Raw genomic sequence first — 13,307 nt, 5'->3', positions numbered from 1 at the left:
CCGTGTTTGGAAATATTGGGACATAAGTAACAAGTTATTAATTCTGATAATAAGTAATAAAGCGTTAAGTTATTAGAATTAGAAATAAAGATAAGTGTATGGCATATAAATTGGGACTTTATTTATCAACAAAGTCATCGAACTCAAGAGTAAGTTACAGAGTAGAGAATTTATCGAGAAATATGGTCCAACATGAATGATAATTTCCATTTAGTATAATACTAACCGTCAAATTTTTGTATTGCAAATATATTACAAATTATTTAAATTTTTATCTAAGAATGCTGCTAGGTCTTTTATATTTTATATTTTATCATCGACTGGCAACTACTTTCTAACAATCTGGCAATAGCAATCATCTCGTGGTTGTTCTTTTTGACAATTACGACCCTCCACCAGGCAGCTGTATGCCTTGTCGATTTGCTTATATATTTTTTCAAAATTATTGTTGATCTCGGCGAAAAATGCTGGAATTTGTGGAAATTAATTGCGATTTTGCATTTAGTCATAGAAATGTTGAACGCGTAGGCTTAGCATTTCTCAATTTAAATAGATACAACGCTATCACTGAAGAGGCGGCAGAGAGAAATGACGATGCGGTGGATAAGTTACCTGAAGAATTCGCGGTCGATGTGGACTACCTGAAATCACTAGATCCCAAAGAATGGAAAGATCATGATCACTATGCAATACTTGGATTAGGTAAATTAAGGTAATAAAACACGTTTTCAGTTAAGAATTGTTCAAGTGTTCTAAAAGTGTGCACGTAATTGGTTACAGATTTAATGCTACAGACGACGATATACGGCGTGCTTACAGACGTATGGTGCTAATGCATCACCCAGACAAACGGAAAGCAAAAGGCGAAGAAGTAAACACTGATGAAGATTATTTTACTTGTATTACTAAAGCTTATGAAATACTTGGTAGGTGTATAATAAATTAGAATGAAGATTTTATGCTAAAGTATGTGCATTTATAAACAGGCACGTCGAAGACAAGACGCGCTTACGACTCTGTTGATCCCGAGTTTGATGACTCATTTCCGACTCAAGCAGAGATTGATAAAAACATTTATGAATGTTTTAATAAATGTTTTGACTTAAATGCGCGTTGGAGTGAAAAGAAAAGTGTGCCAAAATTCGGCGATGAAAATTCGAAACGTGAACACGTGGAAGAGTTCTATAGCTTTTGGTACGACTTTAAGTCTTGGCGGGAATTCAGTTATCTGGATGAAGAAGATAAAGAAAAAGGTCAAGATCGAGATGAAAGACGTTGGATTGAAAAGGAAAATAAAGCGCTACGTATAAAAAGAAAAAAGGAAGAAATGATGCGTATACGAGCGTTAGTCGATTTAGCTTACAATAATGATAAACGTATACAAAAGTTTAAAAATGAGGAAAAAGAAAAAAAATTGGCCGCTAAACGAGCCAAAATGGACGCTGCACAGGCACAAAAGGCCGAACAAGAGCGTGCGCTACGGGAAGCACAGTTGGCGAAGGAGCGTGCTGAAAAAGCTGAACAAAAACGAATCGAGCAAATACGCATCGAGAAGGAACAAATGAAGAAGGTTCTGAAAAAGGAACGAAAGACATTGCGCGACAAATTAAAAGAAGCCAAATACTATGGAAACAATGATAAAGAGACACTTAAAAACATGGAAGGTGTGGAAAAGATTTGTGAGATGTTCAATTTAACTGAATTGCAGGAACTTAACAAAGATATTGAAAAGAAGGGGCAAAATGCTTTTTTTGTTGCATTGAAAACGGTTGAAAAGAAAATAGCCGCCGAACTGGAAGAGCTCAATCAAACACAGCAAAAGAAAGTGACTAAGAATGAGAAAGAAGTGAAGAAGAATGATGTTTGGAACAATGAAAATATGCAACTACTGATAAAATCTGTCAATTTGTTTCCAGCTGGCACATCACAGCGTTGGGATGTGATCGCTGCTTTTATAAACCAACACTCCACCGCTGGTGTGACAGTGACCGCGCGTGATGTTCTCAATAAAGCAAAAGCTATGCAAAATAGTGACTTCTCAAAAAGTTCTCTTAAAACACAAGCAAATGATACTGCATTCGAAAATTTCAATAAATCCAAAAAGGATGTACAGACTTGCAATGATATCACAGTCAATCAACCAGTTGTGAATAATGTTAATGTAGAGGCCAATGTAAGTACAAATGGTAATAAAGAGCCGAGTGATAATGATAAAACTGCTAACAAGGTATCGAACAAGTCAACAGCCGCACCAAAAACGTGGACAAAAGAGGAGCAGGCGCTGCTAGAACAAGCCATTAAAACTTATCCAATCTCAACACCTGATCGCTGGGAGAGAATAGCTGAATGCATACCGAATAGAACCAAGAAAGATTGTTTACGTCGTGTCAAAGAACTAGTGGAGCTGGTGAATTCAAAGAAAGAGGCACAACAATCGGTCAAATGATTAAATCATATACACATAATAATGATTATTTATTTGTCCCTTTAATGGATTTTATGTAATATAATTCAAATAAAAACGTTAAATCATATATAGAGAAATAGTTATATGATTAATGCGCATTATACTTGTACTTTAAATAGCGACAATATAATACTAGTAAAATATGAAGTGTTAATGTCGCTTACAATAAAAGATAACTGCTTACTGACAGCCAATACAATTTTTAATTTACTAAATAATGCATTATCTAAAACTTAGTGTACGCATGTATTATAAATGTGGAATGACAAAATTTAAAATTTTATTTACTAGTATGCGTTATATTGAATAAACTCTTTGCGGCGATAGGTAAATAAAAAAAAACAGTTTAAACAAGGAAAAGCGTTAATCTAAGTTATAATACTCCTCACAAATGCATTTTTTATAGAATAAATGAATTTAAAAGATCTTGAATTTGATCGGTCAGATGATGCGCCGATTAAAGCCATACCTTTGGCGAAAATCCATGCGACATTTTGTGAAAATACCTTCGCAAATAAATAAAATATTCCATACAAGAACTTAAGTTTGAACGACCAGTTTTTATGGACGATTTGATTTTTTCGCAGAATATGGCGATGCTTTGAATAATAATCTGTGCTATATTCCGTGAAGGAGACATTGTCAAATCAGAAAGTTCCTTACATTCGAACTTGACTTTGATCAATCAGTTTGTACGGCAGCTAAATGCTATAGTCGTTCCAACAAATGAGCAGCTTCTTGGAGGGAAAATGACGTGTGTAAAATTTCAAACCGATCATTTAAATCTTTACTTTATGGGATCTCCTGCATTTTTTCTGGGTGTAACCAATTTCGTGGCACACTTAATATACCCTGTTCAGGGCGTAAAAATTGAGAAATAATATACATTCTTCAACAAAAATTAAAGTAAGCTAAAAACTTTTTAAGTCATTCCGTTCTTGTGACAATATACAAACATACTTTTTTTATATTTGAATTTTCATGCGCATATTAAATGTGCTATGTAAATGAACTTAAATTTGTTGCGAATTCAAACGACCACCGCTTAGCTTCAAATCAAATGCCTCTGGATTAGCTAAAGGATCTAATTCTGCGAAAAGATCCATCCAATTACTCGACTTCGCTGTTTTTGAGACAGAATCGTCGACTGTATTTTTATTCATTTTCAAATTGTGTTGCGTTAAATCCAAAATAGTTTTCTCGTTTGCCATTGATTTAACATTATTGTTGCTATGACCTATGGAATGACCAAGTGGCCAAAGGCCAGACCATATACTTTGTTGAGTAACTGCGTTATTGTGGTCAATAGTATCGATTGGTATTAAAAACTCATCATCAGCATTTGCTGTCAGTTCAATAAGCGTATTGTCGTTCGTCACAGCCGTGTCCAATATATCAGTGCTATTTGCTTGGGTTTGACTTTTACTATCCTTTTCATCGCTGTATTCACTCTGTAATAGAAATGGAAACGAATATAAGTGCAAACTTCTCAAAAATGTACATTTGAATATTTGTTTATACTTCAAAAAATAATGATTGATCTTTATCCAAGGCTACGATGTCATCAATCTTGTCCGCATCGACCCTGCCTTCGTTTTGTGTCAACTCCTTGAGCACACAAAAATCATATTTGGGTTTCTGTAGCAAAGACTTTGATATTGTCTCGAATGTGCTGGACGTCTTTTGTGCAAACTCCTTTAATTCGCTCATGTATGAAACCAATGCGTGTGAATACATATTACATCTAGCCGCAGCCAGCAAATCAATCTAGAAAAATATTTTGTAATAACAAATGCATGTTAACAAATACCATAAATTTATTTCATACTTACTTTTTGTATCGAATCCATCGAGAGACTATCGAAGTTACGCTTGGCTGTACGCACATGGGTCTGTGCTGTGCGAAACTTGTCTAGACCTTTACCGGTGTCTGGATCCAACTCCGTGCTGGCTGACTTCATCCACGAAAGTGCAGCACGATACTCGGTGCGCTCTTTTTCCATAATCTGGAGCGTCGCCTGCCGTGAAATTGCAAATAAAGGTATTACTCAAGTAATTTTATTGTATCCACTATTTTAATTCCTATCACACCTGGGTATCGCAAACAGCTCTACTGCGAAATACTTCCACTTCATGATGCAGCCTTAGCAATGGCACGCGAACACACATACGCTGTTGCCCACTGTATGAAACTGCTTTGCCCGTATTTGTTATGCTTTGGCCAGTGGTTTTGCTACGTTTCCCAGCTTCTTTAAGGAACCGGCCGAAAACACACTCCTCCTGCGACAGTATGCACAGTCTTTCTTGCAGCTGGTCAATGATTTTTCCCAATTCGAAGCTGGTGCTTGCTATTGACTTGTAAACCTCAATCTTTGCATCGAGATCAGCATCAGATGAGATAATGTGTGCATCTTCCTTGGTGCCAAGTTTACGCTGCACCGTTTTTTTTGTTATCCAGAATTGATGATGCAGCATAGCTGTTGGTTTTTAGCAAAAATATATATTTTCTTTGTCGATGTGAAAATTCGCTGATTGACTGTCATTGAATGAAGCTATTTCAACGGCGCCTGCGTATTAATCAATTAAAATAAAATCGCAAGTGATACCATATTTGCGAACAATTTTTTTTTTATTACTATTTTTTTAAATATCTGCTTTTATTTTGTTGCTTAATAATTTCGAACTGATAAAAAGATATTTCGCATATTAACGGAAATAAGCTTTCGAAACATTGTCAGTACTCTAATTGAACGTCTCGCAAAAGTATGCAATGAATATATGTTTCCGGGCAAAAACACCAACAGGTTTGCCGTATTGCACGGAAATGCGTAAACAATTGAACAAAAATTCTAAAGTATTTTTTTATATTGGAATTAATGAAATTATATTAAAAATGTTTTTGTCTTAATAATACCCACATTAATCACCTAATCCCCAGATGACCATTTTATAACAGATTACTTAGTTATTGAATTTGCAAACTCACACAACAAGTTATCCTAAACAAAATTAATAATAAAACCTGCTCTACAAGAGTTTTCTTCAAGAAAAGAGAATTTATGTTATTGTTTTTTATAAGGACAGAAAACATTGGCTCAATATTTTGGAGGAATGCAAAATACTATATTGTACGATGGTAATGAATGATAAAGTAATGCGATTTTGAAACCACCCATTCCAACGACAGTCTGGTCTACGTAACATTCTTCTAATTATTTCAGGAATGTATTCTAACTATATACATAACAACATGTTCGATTAAAATATTGCAAGATATTAAAAAGTTAAATTTCGAAATATAATTGTTATACTCTTGCTACCAGTTGCTACAGAGTATTACAGTCTTGTTCACCTAACGGTTGTACGTATTCCCTTAAACTAAGGGAGATAGATAGGGTTATAAAGACAAAAATCATGAGAATGACGAGAAAAGTTGAATTCCGGATGACTGGGGGTCCGTTCTTCCGTGCAAGCTGCAACTTGAGTAAAAGTTGAGATATTTTGATGAAACTTGGTATGTGGGTTCCTTAGTACAAAAAAAAATATTCATTTGTAGATGCACCAAGCACTAAATTAAAATATAAAAATGTAATTTTGCATAGAAGATCGCAGTGGGAAGGGACACGTGGTCCCGCCATCTAATATGTTCAATGTATACATATATCTCCTAAACCACTAAAGCTATAACAATCAAATTTGCTAACCTCGAACTCCTAACGACAGTGTGAAAATTGATGAAATCGGAAGATAACCCCGCTCACTGCCGATATAACGGTACTGTACAAAACTACTAAAAGCGCAATAAATCAATAATTCATTTCGCCAGAGACATTAAATTGGGCGAAGTCTGAATACAACCAAGCCTACTATCCATATAATAGAATTTAAAATTCCGTTTGATTTTTTCACTTTCCAGTACACAAATCAAGATGTAATTAATATAGCGGAACAAAATTTTGAAGTAATAACTCAAGAAGATTGCCACCTTTTGACTAAAAAAGGTCCAAATCAAACCAAAACAGTTCAAGACCCTTGATACCAAATATGTGGAACCTAGTATCTATAGTTGACTTTTAACAGAAAATATCATTCAATGTGTGAGATATAGTACAATTGAAATTCTAACAGAAAAATGTATGAGTTATATAGATTATTATATATTAGATTAGATTTAGATTGATAAATGAGGAATACACCGCGACCTTAGGTTTATTGTGCCCTCTCCTAAATCACAAGGGCTCACTTAGCCCCAGCATATTGATAAAGTCCAATATTCTGCCGGGTGCTAGTGAGGCATATATGTATGTACATAGAGCATATGTACATATACATACATAGAGTACATGTACATATGCATACATACATAGAGTATATGTTAATATACATACATACATAGAGTATATGTACATACATATAAGTACATAAAATTGCTTAGATTCCGTTCCTCTGGTTAACGTTTTACATCTTAAGGTATTTCCCTGGCTTTATTTCTTGCAAGTTGTAAGAGTATAAAATGTTCGGTTGCACCCGAACTTAGCCTTCCCTTACTTGTTTGAAAATGTTATTATAACTAGAACACTAATTTTAACGGAAAGTAATCATTGTGGGTTTTATTGTGTTATTTAATTTAATAATATTTTTATTTGATTTTTCACTTATTTTCGCCTGTCCCTATTGGCTATATAAATTTAACAGACCACATATGCATTTTATAAATATATAGAATATCAATAAATCATCAGAGAAGTACTCATAAAATAATTTACATAGTCACCATAGTCATTTGTTGCTTTTTATTAAAAAAGGATAATACATCTAGATAAAAAAAAACTCTATATACATTATATATTAACGCATCATGATAGATTTCGATTAACAATATGGTGTAACAAACTACTGATAACAAATTCACTAATCAAGTTCACATAAATATGTTTGTTTACTTTTTAAGAACATTAATAGGCCTAACAAAACATTCTAGTATATTGTGTAATTCCAGGACACATTTCCTCAATGATGTGCTGGCAGACATTTCGATATTTACGCTCAACTTAAATACCACATATTATACTTGTATCTAATGGGTATGCAATTATGTATATTATGTTAAGTGTATATGGTTGTATGTTTGAATGCTTGCATATTGGGTTATATTCAACATGTACATTGCGCAACAGTACAATGATATATTTATTATTTGTATGTGGGTGTGTATGGGTTTCTTATACCTCCTATTTTAATTGTTACGAGATGTTCGCCTTGTTTTCATTTTTTAGCATATATGTGTTTTTTTTTGTTTAGCGCAATGTACAGTCGTATTCCCCAAAACGCATATTATGTTTATCGAAATGATTTAAATGCATTGCATTTTTATCCGTTGCTTGCGCGCTATTTAAAAATGAACGCTGATTCATGTTCATATTTAAATTCATGTTCATGTAGGGATTGAATTGCACATACGGCGATGAACTTTGGTTCGGTTGACTGTTATTCGAATATGAGATTTGCGATAGATTACTCATATAATTGCGATTGTTATTAAGTGACCATTGATTGGTCGCATGCGTAGCAGCGACGGCTGCCGCAGCAGCAGCCTGCTTTTGTGTTTGCCAAAAATTATGCTCTATAAAGCGTTCGGGTTCCTTGAAGCTTGCATAACCGTTTATTTGGTCGCGCGTTGTTGCCACAGCTGCTGCCGCTGCGGCCGCTGTTGTTTGTTGCTGTAGACTGTGTTGATAACTGTTAATGCCACTGTTGTTACAACTACCACTACTGCTGCTGCCGATACCGCCGCCGCTGCCGCTAGCATCTATGGGGTTATGTGTTGTGTTGGTGGTCATGCATGTTCTAACATTATTCCTGATGTGGTTGTTATTGTTGCTGCTGCCACCGTTAGATTTCGCATTGCAACTGCTGCTGGTATTGCTGTTGCCGCTGTTATGATTATGATTGGTGTGGGCGCTTTGTGCTTTGACAGCAGCATAATGCACATTATTAGAGGTATTAAAGAACTCATTAAGTTCATTTTCATAACTGTTGGGTCCCTTGAGACCCCTTGAATGTCATTCACCCGTTGCCGTTACTGTGGTCCATTGCCAGGGACTGCTGTAGCCAGGTTTTACATTACTGAAATTATGTACATTATAAAACGTTTTAAAACTGTTCACAATTTATAGAACTAATTTATGTATTCCAAAAGTATACCTCAAAATTTCCATTTGCATCTTACCTTCCAAACAGTGGATGCCACAATGCCTGATTGGTCTCCACATTCATGTTGTCGGACACAATGTTTCGACTCGACGTTTGACTCTCTAAAGATGCTGTTGTTGCTGTAGTAACAGCAGGCGTAGATGCCACCGCCGCATCAGTATAGTTCATAACGCGTTTTCTCTGTTTAGCCAGCTCATGCGTGGCATTTAAACATGCACTCGAGACTTTATTCAGTTTTGCAGTTTTGAAAGGCATTACCTCCGCGGTCGCTGGCGCAACCGTGATGGTTGTATCCTTATTGATGATTGTGTTAATTTGGCTATTTGTAGTGTGTTCATGTGACGCATTGCGTATATGGTCTGTGGTAAGATTGACAACTGGAACCGCCGGCGACGACGGCACACTTTCCGGTTCTAATAAATTTGAAAGAGATTTGCACGTTAAACGTGGCTTATTATCAATTTCTTGTTTTTGCATATAGGTGTATTTATTATAATTTACACTATCAGGCATCGCGTTATCACAACTTAATGTCGCATTGTTGTTATTGTGCCTAAGTGACTTCTCGGCAACACCAGCGACTATGCCGCTAATGTCAGGAGTTGTATTTGCCGTCGTCGTCGTTGTGGTCGTGTTACTTTTGGCCTTCTTATCTTCAACGCCAAGCATCTGATCAACATTTATATTTCCTTCGTGCGCTGGACTCTTTCCAACAACACCTCTTTGCATTGGCGTTTGCATGGTTACGTCCTCAGATGTAGCCATAGGATTTATATTCAAAAAGTTAGCCATTTGATGTTGCAACATTTTCTGAAAGACCGTCGTCTCCATAGTGGGCTGGAATGCGCCGAGTGGCAGTGTAAAATTTGGCAACGCATTGTTAACAGGTGTCTCTGCAGCACTGATGTGCTTTAAGGCAGTCATCTGCTTCACGTAATTCTTGTACATTTCATCCAAATGTTGCAGGCCAAGATGGTGATTGTATAGTGGTGGCAGTATGCTCGCGTATTTGTTTTGTACGCCTAGAGGATTCTTTAATGTTTTTAGAAACTCCTGCGATAACTGCCCAAAATATGGCAACCACAACATTTGATTTAATACTGCCAGCGTTGCAGCATTAATATCGGAAGCCAAATTTGTCTCGACATGTGAACATTTGGGTGGCGGCACTGGTGGATTCAATGGCGCTTCTTTAACTTTTACACTTTTCGGTTCGATAAGCGGCTTGTTTTTATTTGTACAGGGCATAGTATTAATTTTCTTTGTGTTTTCAGGCTGCAACTCAAGTAGTGGATCTACCAGAGCACATTGATCTTTGTTTTTTTCCATTTCCATTTCATTTTTCAAAATAGCTTCTAATTGCGCCATCGAAATTACCAATATATTGGGATTTTGTATAATCTCGGGGTAAGCAAATGCCTCAGGTAGCCTTAATTCCGGTCTAGTCGTAATTAAAAGTGGAATTTCTCGTGCTGGTGAAGCTAATACTGCTCGCAACCTATCCTTTGGCACAAGTATTGGATCCGGTACTTTCCATTGTGTATTTCTAATGAGTAACTGTAACTGTGTGAGCGGATCTGGATCCTTATCGATCAATGTTGGTATTGGGGCGACCGTCTGAATGGCTTGAACCACTTGTACCGTATCATCAATAACATTATTTTTATTGAGTTTTTCGTTATTCCGCACACGTTTCTTCATTGGCTCTTCATCGCTATTATCATCAATAACAACTGTTTCAATATAATTTGTAGATGTAGCATAATCGTTACAATCGTTGCTTGTATTTATATCACTATGTGGTTTGCCAAGATTCATAGGCTCTGACTGTTGTTTTGCTACTGGTGTCGGTATCGCATTAAATGCGTTTAATTTAATAAATTGCTCCAATATTAAATTCTTGATTGCCTCTGAAGTTGTTTCTATAGTGGGTAGTTCGCCTTGCTGTGGTGACTTCACGACATCTGAACTCGACGTTACAGCACACTGACTGCGAGATTCGGATGGTGGGCATACCTCTTCTCGTTTTTTATAACTCAAGTCTTTTGGTGTCTCGTCCAGTACCACATCGTCATGCAGTTTGTCTTTAAGTGCTATTGGCGATGATAATGCCATTACATCCGTACTTTCAGTTTTTTTGCCATCATCACTCAAACTAACTTCCTCAACGCTGGAGTCTTTTTCATAAGTATCCATAAAATTATTTGACTGAAATAATTCACCATTGAGGCCCTCGATTTCACCAGCTTCATTGAAAGACAAACATTTTGGTGAGTCACGCACCGACTCATCAATTATATGTAATGGTATTGCCTCGGTTAGCAAATCTTTTTGTGGCATATCTTCACATTGCGAAGTGTTAAATGTTGTTGGTACATCAGCCTCCTTGAGTGTTTCAGTCGCCTGGATTAAATTGTTTTCACAGCTGCGTTTAACTATGGAATCAATAATATCAGCATCGCTGTTGGCATTATCGCTGCAATGCTGCATTAAATCAGCATCGTCTAGTAGATCTTTAAGGTTTTTGGTGTCGGCATCTAAATTTGTAGCATAATGTGCATTCAACGTATGTAACTTCTCCCCACTTTCCATATTATTATCGTTTTCTTCGCAGTCGGCCAAGTCCACTAATATATCTTTGGACAAAAAGTTCGTATTAAAAGTATTAACGTCGCAGTCTTTGGGCGCGACATCTATGCTCTCTCCCTCATTGTCACTTTCGCAAATTATTGTGGGCAAGAAAAGCCCAGTTATCGGACACAGCTGCAAATGCGTTGAATGATGTTGATATGTTTCAGTTTCTATAACTTTTTCATTTAAATCAGGCCGCACATTTACATCTGATAAACTTTCTGGTGTATTTTCTGCTTCAACTATTGGTTCTTTCAAGTCAATATGAGATTCTGCTTGTTCATCCACCTTGTTGATAATCATATTATCTTCTATTATACTATTATGGTTATTGACACACACTTCATTGAAGTCTGGTATTGTCTGCGAATTTAATTGTATCGACTGCTCAATTTGCACTGAACATTCTTCATTTTGACTAACTAAATGGGTGTCAAAATTATTATCGGTAATAATTTCTGGAATATCATCTTGATGTACTTCAGTTTTTGGAATATTAATTTTAGCTGATTTTCTTCCTCTTTTGCTATTCTTCTTGCTTTTTACTTTTTTATTCTTATGTTTCACCTTCGCACTACTCTCAATTTGAACCTCTTCTTTACTAATCACTGTATCTGAAATTACGCTTTTTATACAAGCCGGCATATTTTCTTCAATATTATCCGATATAAAGCTTTGCTTTTCATTGACATCTATTGGTATTTGCCTACTTATATTTGCGCAAATATTTTCATTGCATTTCTGGAATAAATTACTTTCATATAATTCACGTTTTACTTTTAAGAGCGGTGTTTGCAAGATTTTAACTATCTTTGACGTAGTTGGGTCAGTACGCGGTATTGACCGCCAACCGTTTGAAGTCTTTTTTATACGTATACGGTTTCTTTTGTCGTAATCCTCACAACGCACTTCAACGATCCGTGTGTCATCTTGTTTAACCCATAAAAATATGGGATTGACGCGCGCTACAGGATCATCATTTTTGATTTCTTTAGTGGGTTCTGTTACTTTTTCTGTCACGACTAAAGGTTTACTTTCTTTTCGGCTATTCACCTTTGGTGTATTCTTTTTTTCTTTTGTTGCTACTGTTTTTGTTGCTGTTGTGGGCGCAGTTATGGTCGTACATTCATCGCTAAAATAACATTTTGGTTCATTCTTAATGTCACGCAATAGCCCTTTAGACGGACGACTTGGATCCTCAACCATCAAATGGCCGAATTTTGGTTTTTGCGCTGTTTTCTTTTTGTTAGCACCTCCACGTACCCGCCGGCAAGGTTGCTCTTCGAAAACCAAAAAGATATCTCGCGCCACTCTTCTCCTTTCCGATTTTCTGTGAAAAACATGTTGTTCACCTGGACTTTCCACCTCTGTCTTAATGGCATTCTTTCGTACTTTCGTTGCTACATTGACATTGGAACCATTGGTGTCCTTTGCGTGTGCGTTGTTTACCCTCGGCATTTTTTAGGGCACCAGCTAATTCGCTAACACCAACTTAAGGCGATTCTCATCTTTCGATTAACAACAAGAGTTTCCATAAATTCCAATAGTAGGTGATGTGTACCAATTTTAATTGCTGTATTCGCGTTGCCTTTATCGGTATTCCACTGTTTCCACCACTTTCAACCTCGGCAATATGGATTTTCATTTGTTCCTCTAATTTGTTTCGTAAGCAATTAACATTTTGTGTGAATACATAGTTCATTAAATTATAAGCAGTTAGTTTAATTACATTTACAGATTATCAAATTTTTACATTTTTGCTTGTTTTTACACTTTCGTTTTAAAATCGATGGAAAATTTTGTATATATCATAGTCACACCTGCAGGGTTAACATTTTCTGGCAATATTGGTGAAAAATGTAGTAGAAAAAGTACTTTTATGTAACAATGTTGTCAGATTCTAGCAATTTCCCGTGAGGAAAAGTTAAATAAAATGGATTCCAATTAGAATAAAATACACAAACAGTATTTTCAGCATAGAAAATTCGTTGTTTTC

The 13,307-nt window shown here is 36.0% G+C and overlaps 4 protein-coding genes across 4 annotated transcripts; 1 reads left to right on the top strand and 3 right to left on the bottom strand.

The window, feature by feature from the left end:
• The first annotated feature begins 373 nt into the window (after positions 1-373).
• Positions 374-2,666, top strand: LOC126761384 (dnaJ homolog subfamily C member 2). The gene is made up of 3 exons (XM_050477495.1): positions 374-712; positions 781-926; positions 987-2,666. The coding sequence occupies exons 1-3, from the start codon at positions 465-467 to the stop codon at positions 2,444-2,446; spliced, it is 1,854 nt and encodes a 617-aa protein (XP_050333452.1). The 5' UTR covers positions 374-464; the 3' UTR covers positions 2,447-2,666.
• Positions 2,667-3,007: 341 nt separating this feature from the next.
• On the bottom strand, positions 3,008-5,041 carry LOC126761386 (islet cell autoantigen 1). Its single transcript, XM_050477496.1, has 4 exons — positions 4,559-5,041; positions 4,300-4,485; positions 3,989-4,234; positions 3,008-3,918 (listed from the first exon to the last, which is right to left on the bottom strand). The coding sequence occupies exons 1-4, from the start codon at positions 4,940-4,942 to the stop codon at positions 3,481-3,483; spliced, it is 1,254 nt and encodes a 417-aa protein (XP_050333453.1). The 5' UTR covers positions 4,943-5,041; the 3' UTR covers positions 3,008-3,480.
• Positions 5,042-7,225: 2,184 nt separating this feature from the next.
• On the bottom strand, positions 7,226-13,144 carry LOC126761128 (uncharacterized). The gene is made up of 2 exons (XM_050477074.1): positions 8,697-13,144; positions 7,226-8,593 (listed from the first exon to the last, which is right to left on the bottom strand). Exons 1-2 carry the CDS (start codon positions 12,767-12,769, stop codon positions 8,530-8,532), a joined length of 4,137 nt encoding a protein of 1,378 aa, XP_050333031.1. The 5' UTR covers positions 12,770-13,144; the 3' UTR covers positions 7,226-8,529.
• LOC126762811 (transcription factor mef2A-like) lies at positions 7,765-8,492 on the bottom strand. The gene is made up of 2 exons (XM_050479854.1): positions 8,480-8,492; positions 7,765-8,435 (listed from the first exon to the last, which is right to left on the bottom strand). The coding sequence occupies exons 1-2, from the start codon at positions 8,490-8,492 to the stop codon at positions 7,765-7,767; spliced, it is 684 nt and encodes a 227-aa protein (XP_050335811.1).
• Positions 13,145-13,307: the final 163 nt, after the last annotated feature.

The sequence above is a fragment of the Bactrocera neohumeralis genome, chromosome 6 (genome assembly GCF_024586455.1).
Source record: "Bactrocera neohumeralis isolate Rockhampton chromosome 6, APGP_CSIRO_Bneo_wtdbg2-racon-allhic-juicebox.fasta_v2, whole genome shotgun sequence".
NCBI lineage: Eukaryota > Metazoa > Arthropoda > Insecta > Diptera > Tephritidae > Bactrocera > Bactrocera neohumeralis.
This window is presented reverse-complemented; position numbering and strand designations above follow the sequence as displayed.

Excerpts from the sequence above, each read along its gene's own strand:
- LOC126761384 (XM_050477495.1), top strand. The coding sequence starts at position 465 with ATGCTGGAATTTGTGGAAATTAATTGCGATTTTGCATTTAGTCATAGA. Across the intron at positions 713-780 it reads CTTGGATTAGGTAAATTAAG|ATTTAATGCTACAGACGACG; the intron begins GTAATAAAACAC and ends AATTGGTTACAG. Across the intron at positions 927-986 it reads TAAAGCTTATGAAATACTTG|GCACGTCGAAGACAAGACGC; the intron begins GTAGGTGTATAA and ends ATTTATAAACAG.
- LOC126761386 (XM_050477496.1), bottom strand. The coding sequence starts at position 4,942 with ATGCTGCATCATCAATTCTGGATAACAAAAAAAACGGTGCAGCGTAAA. Across the intron at positions 4,486-4,558 it reads GAGCTGTTTGCGATACCCAG|GCGACGCTCCAGATTATGGA; the intron begins GTGTGATAGGAA and ends ATTTCACGGCAG. Across the intron at positions 4,235-4,299 it reads CGATGGATTCGATACAAAAA|ATTGATTTGCTGGCTGCGGC; the intron begins GTAAGTATGAAA and ends ATATTTTTCTAG.
- LOC126761128 (XM_050477074.1), bottom strand. The coding sequence starts at position 12,769 with ATGCCGAGGGTAAACAACGCACACGCAAAGGACACCAATGGTTCCAAT. Across the intron at positions 8,594-8,696 it reads TGGCATCCACTGTTTGGAAG|TAATGTAAAACCTGGCTACA; the intron begins GTAAGATGCAAA and ends ACATAATTTCAG.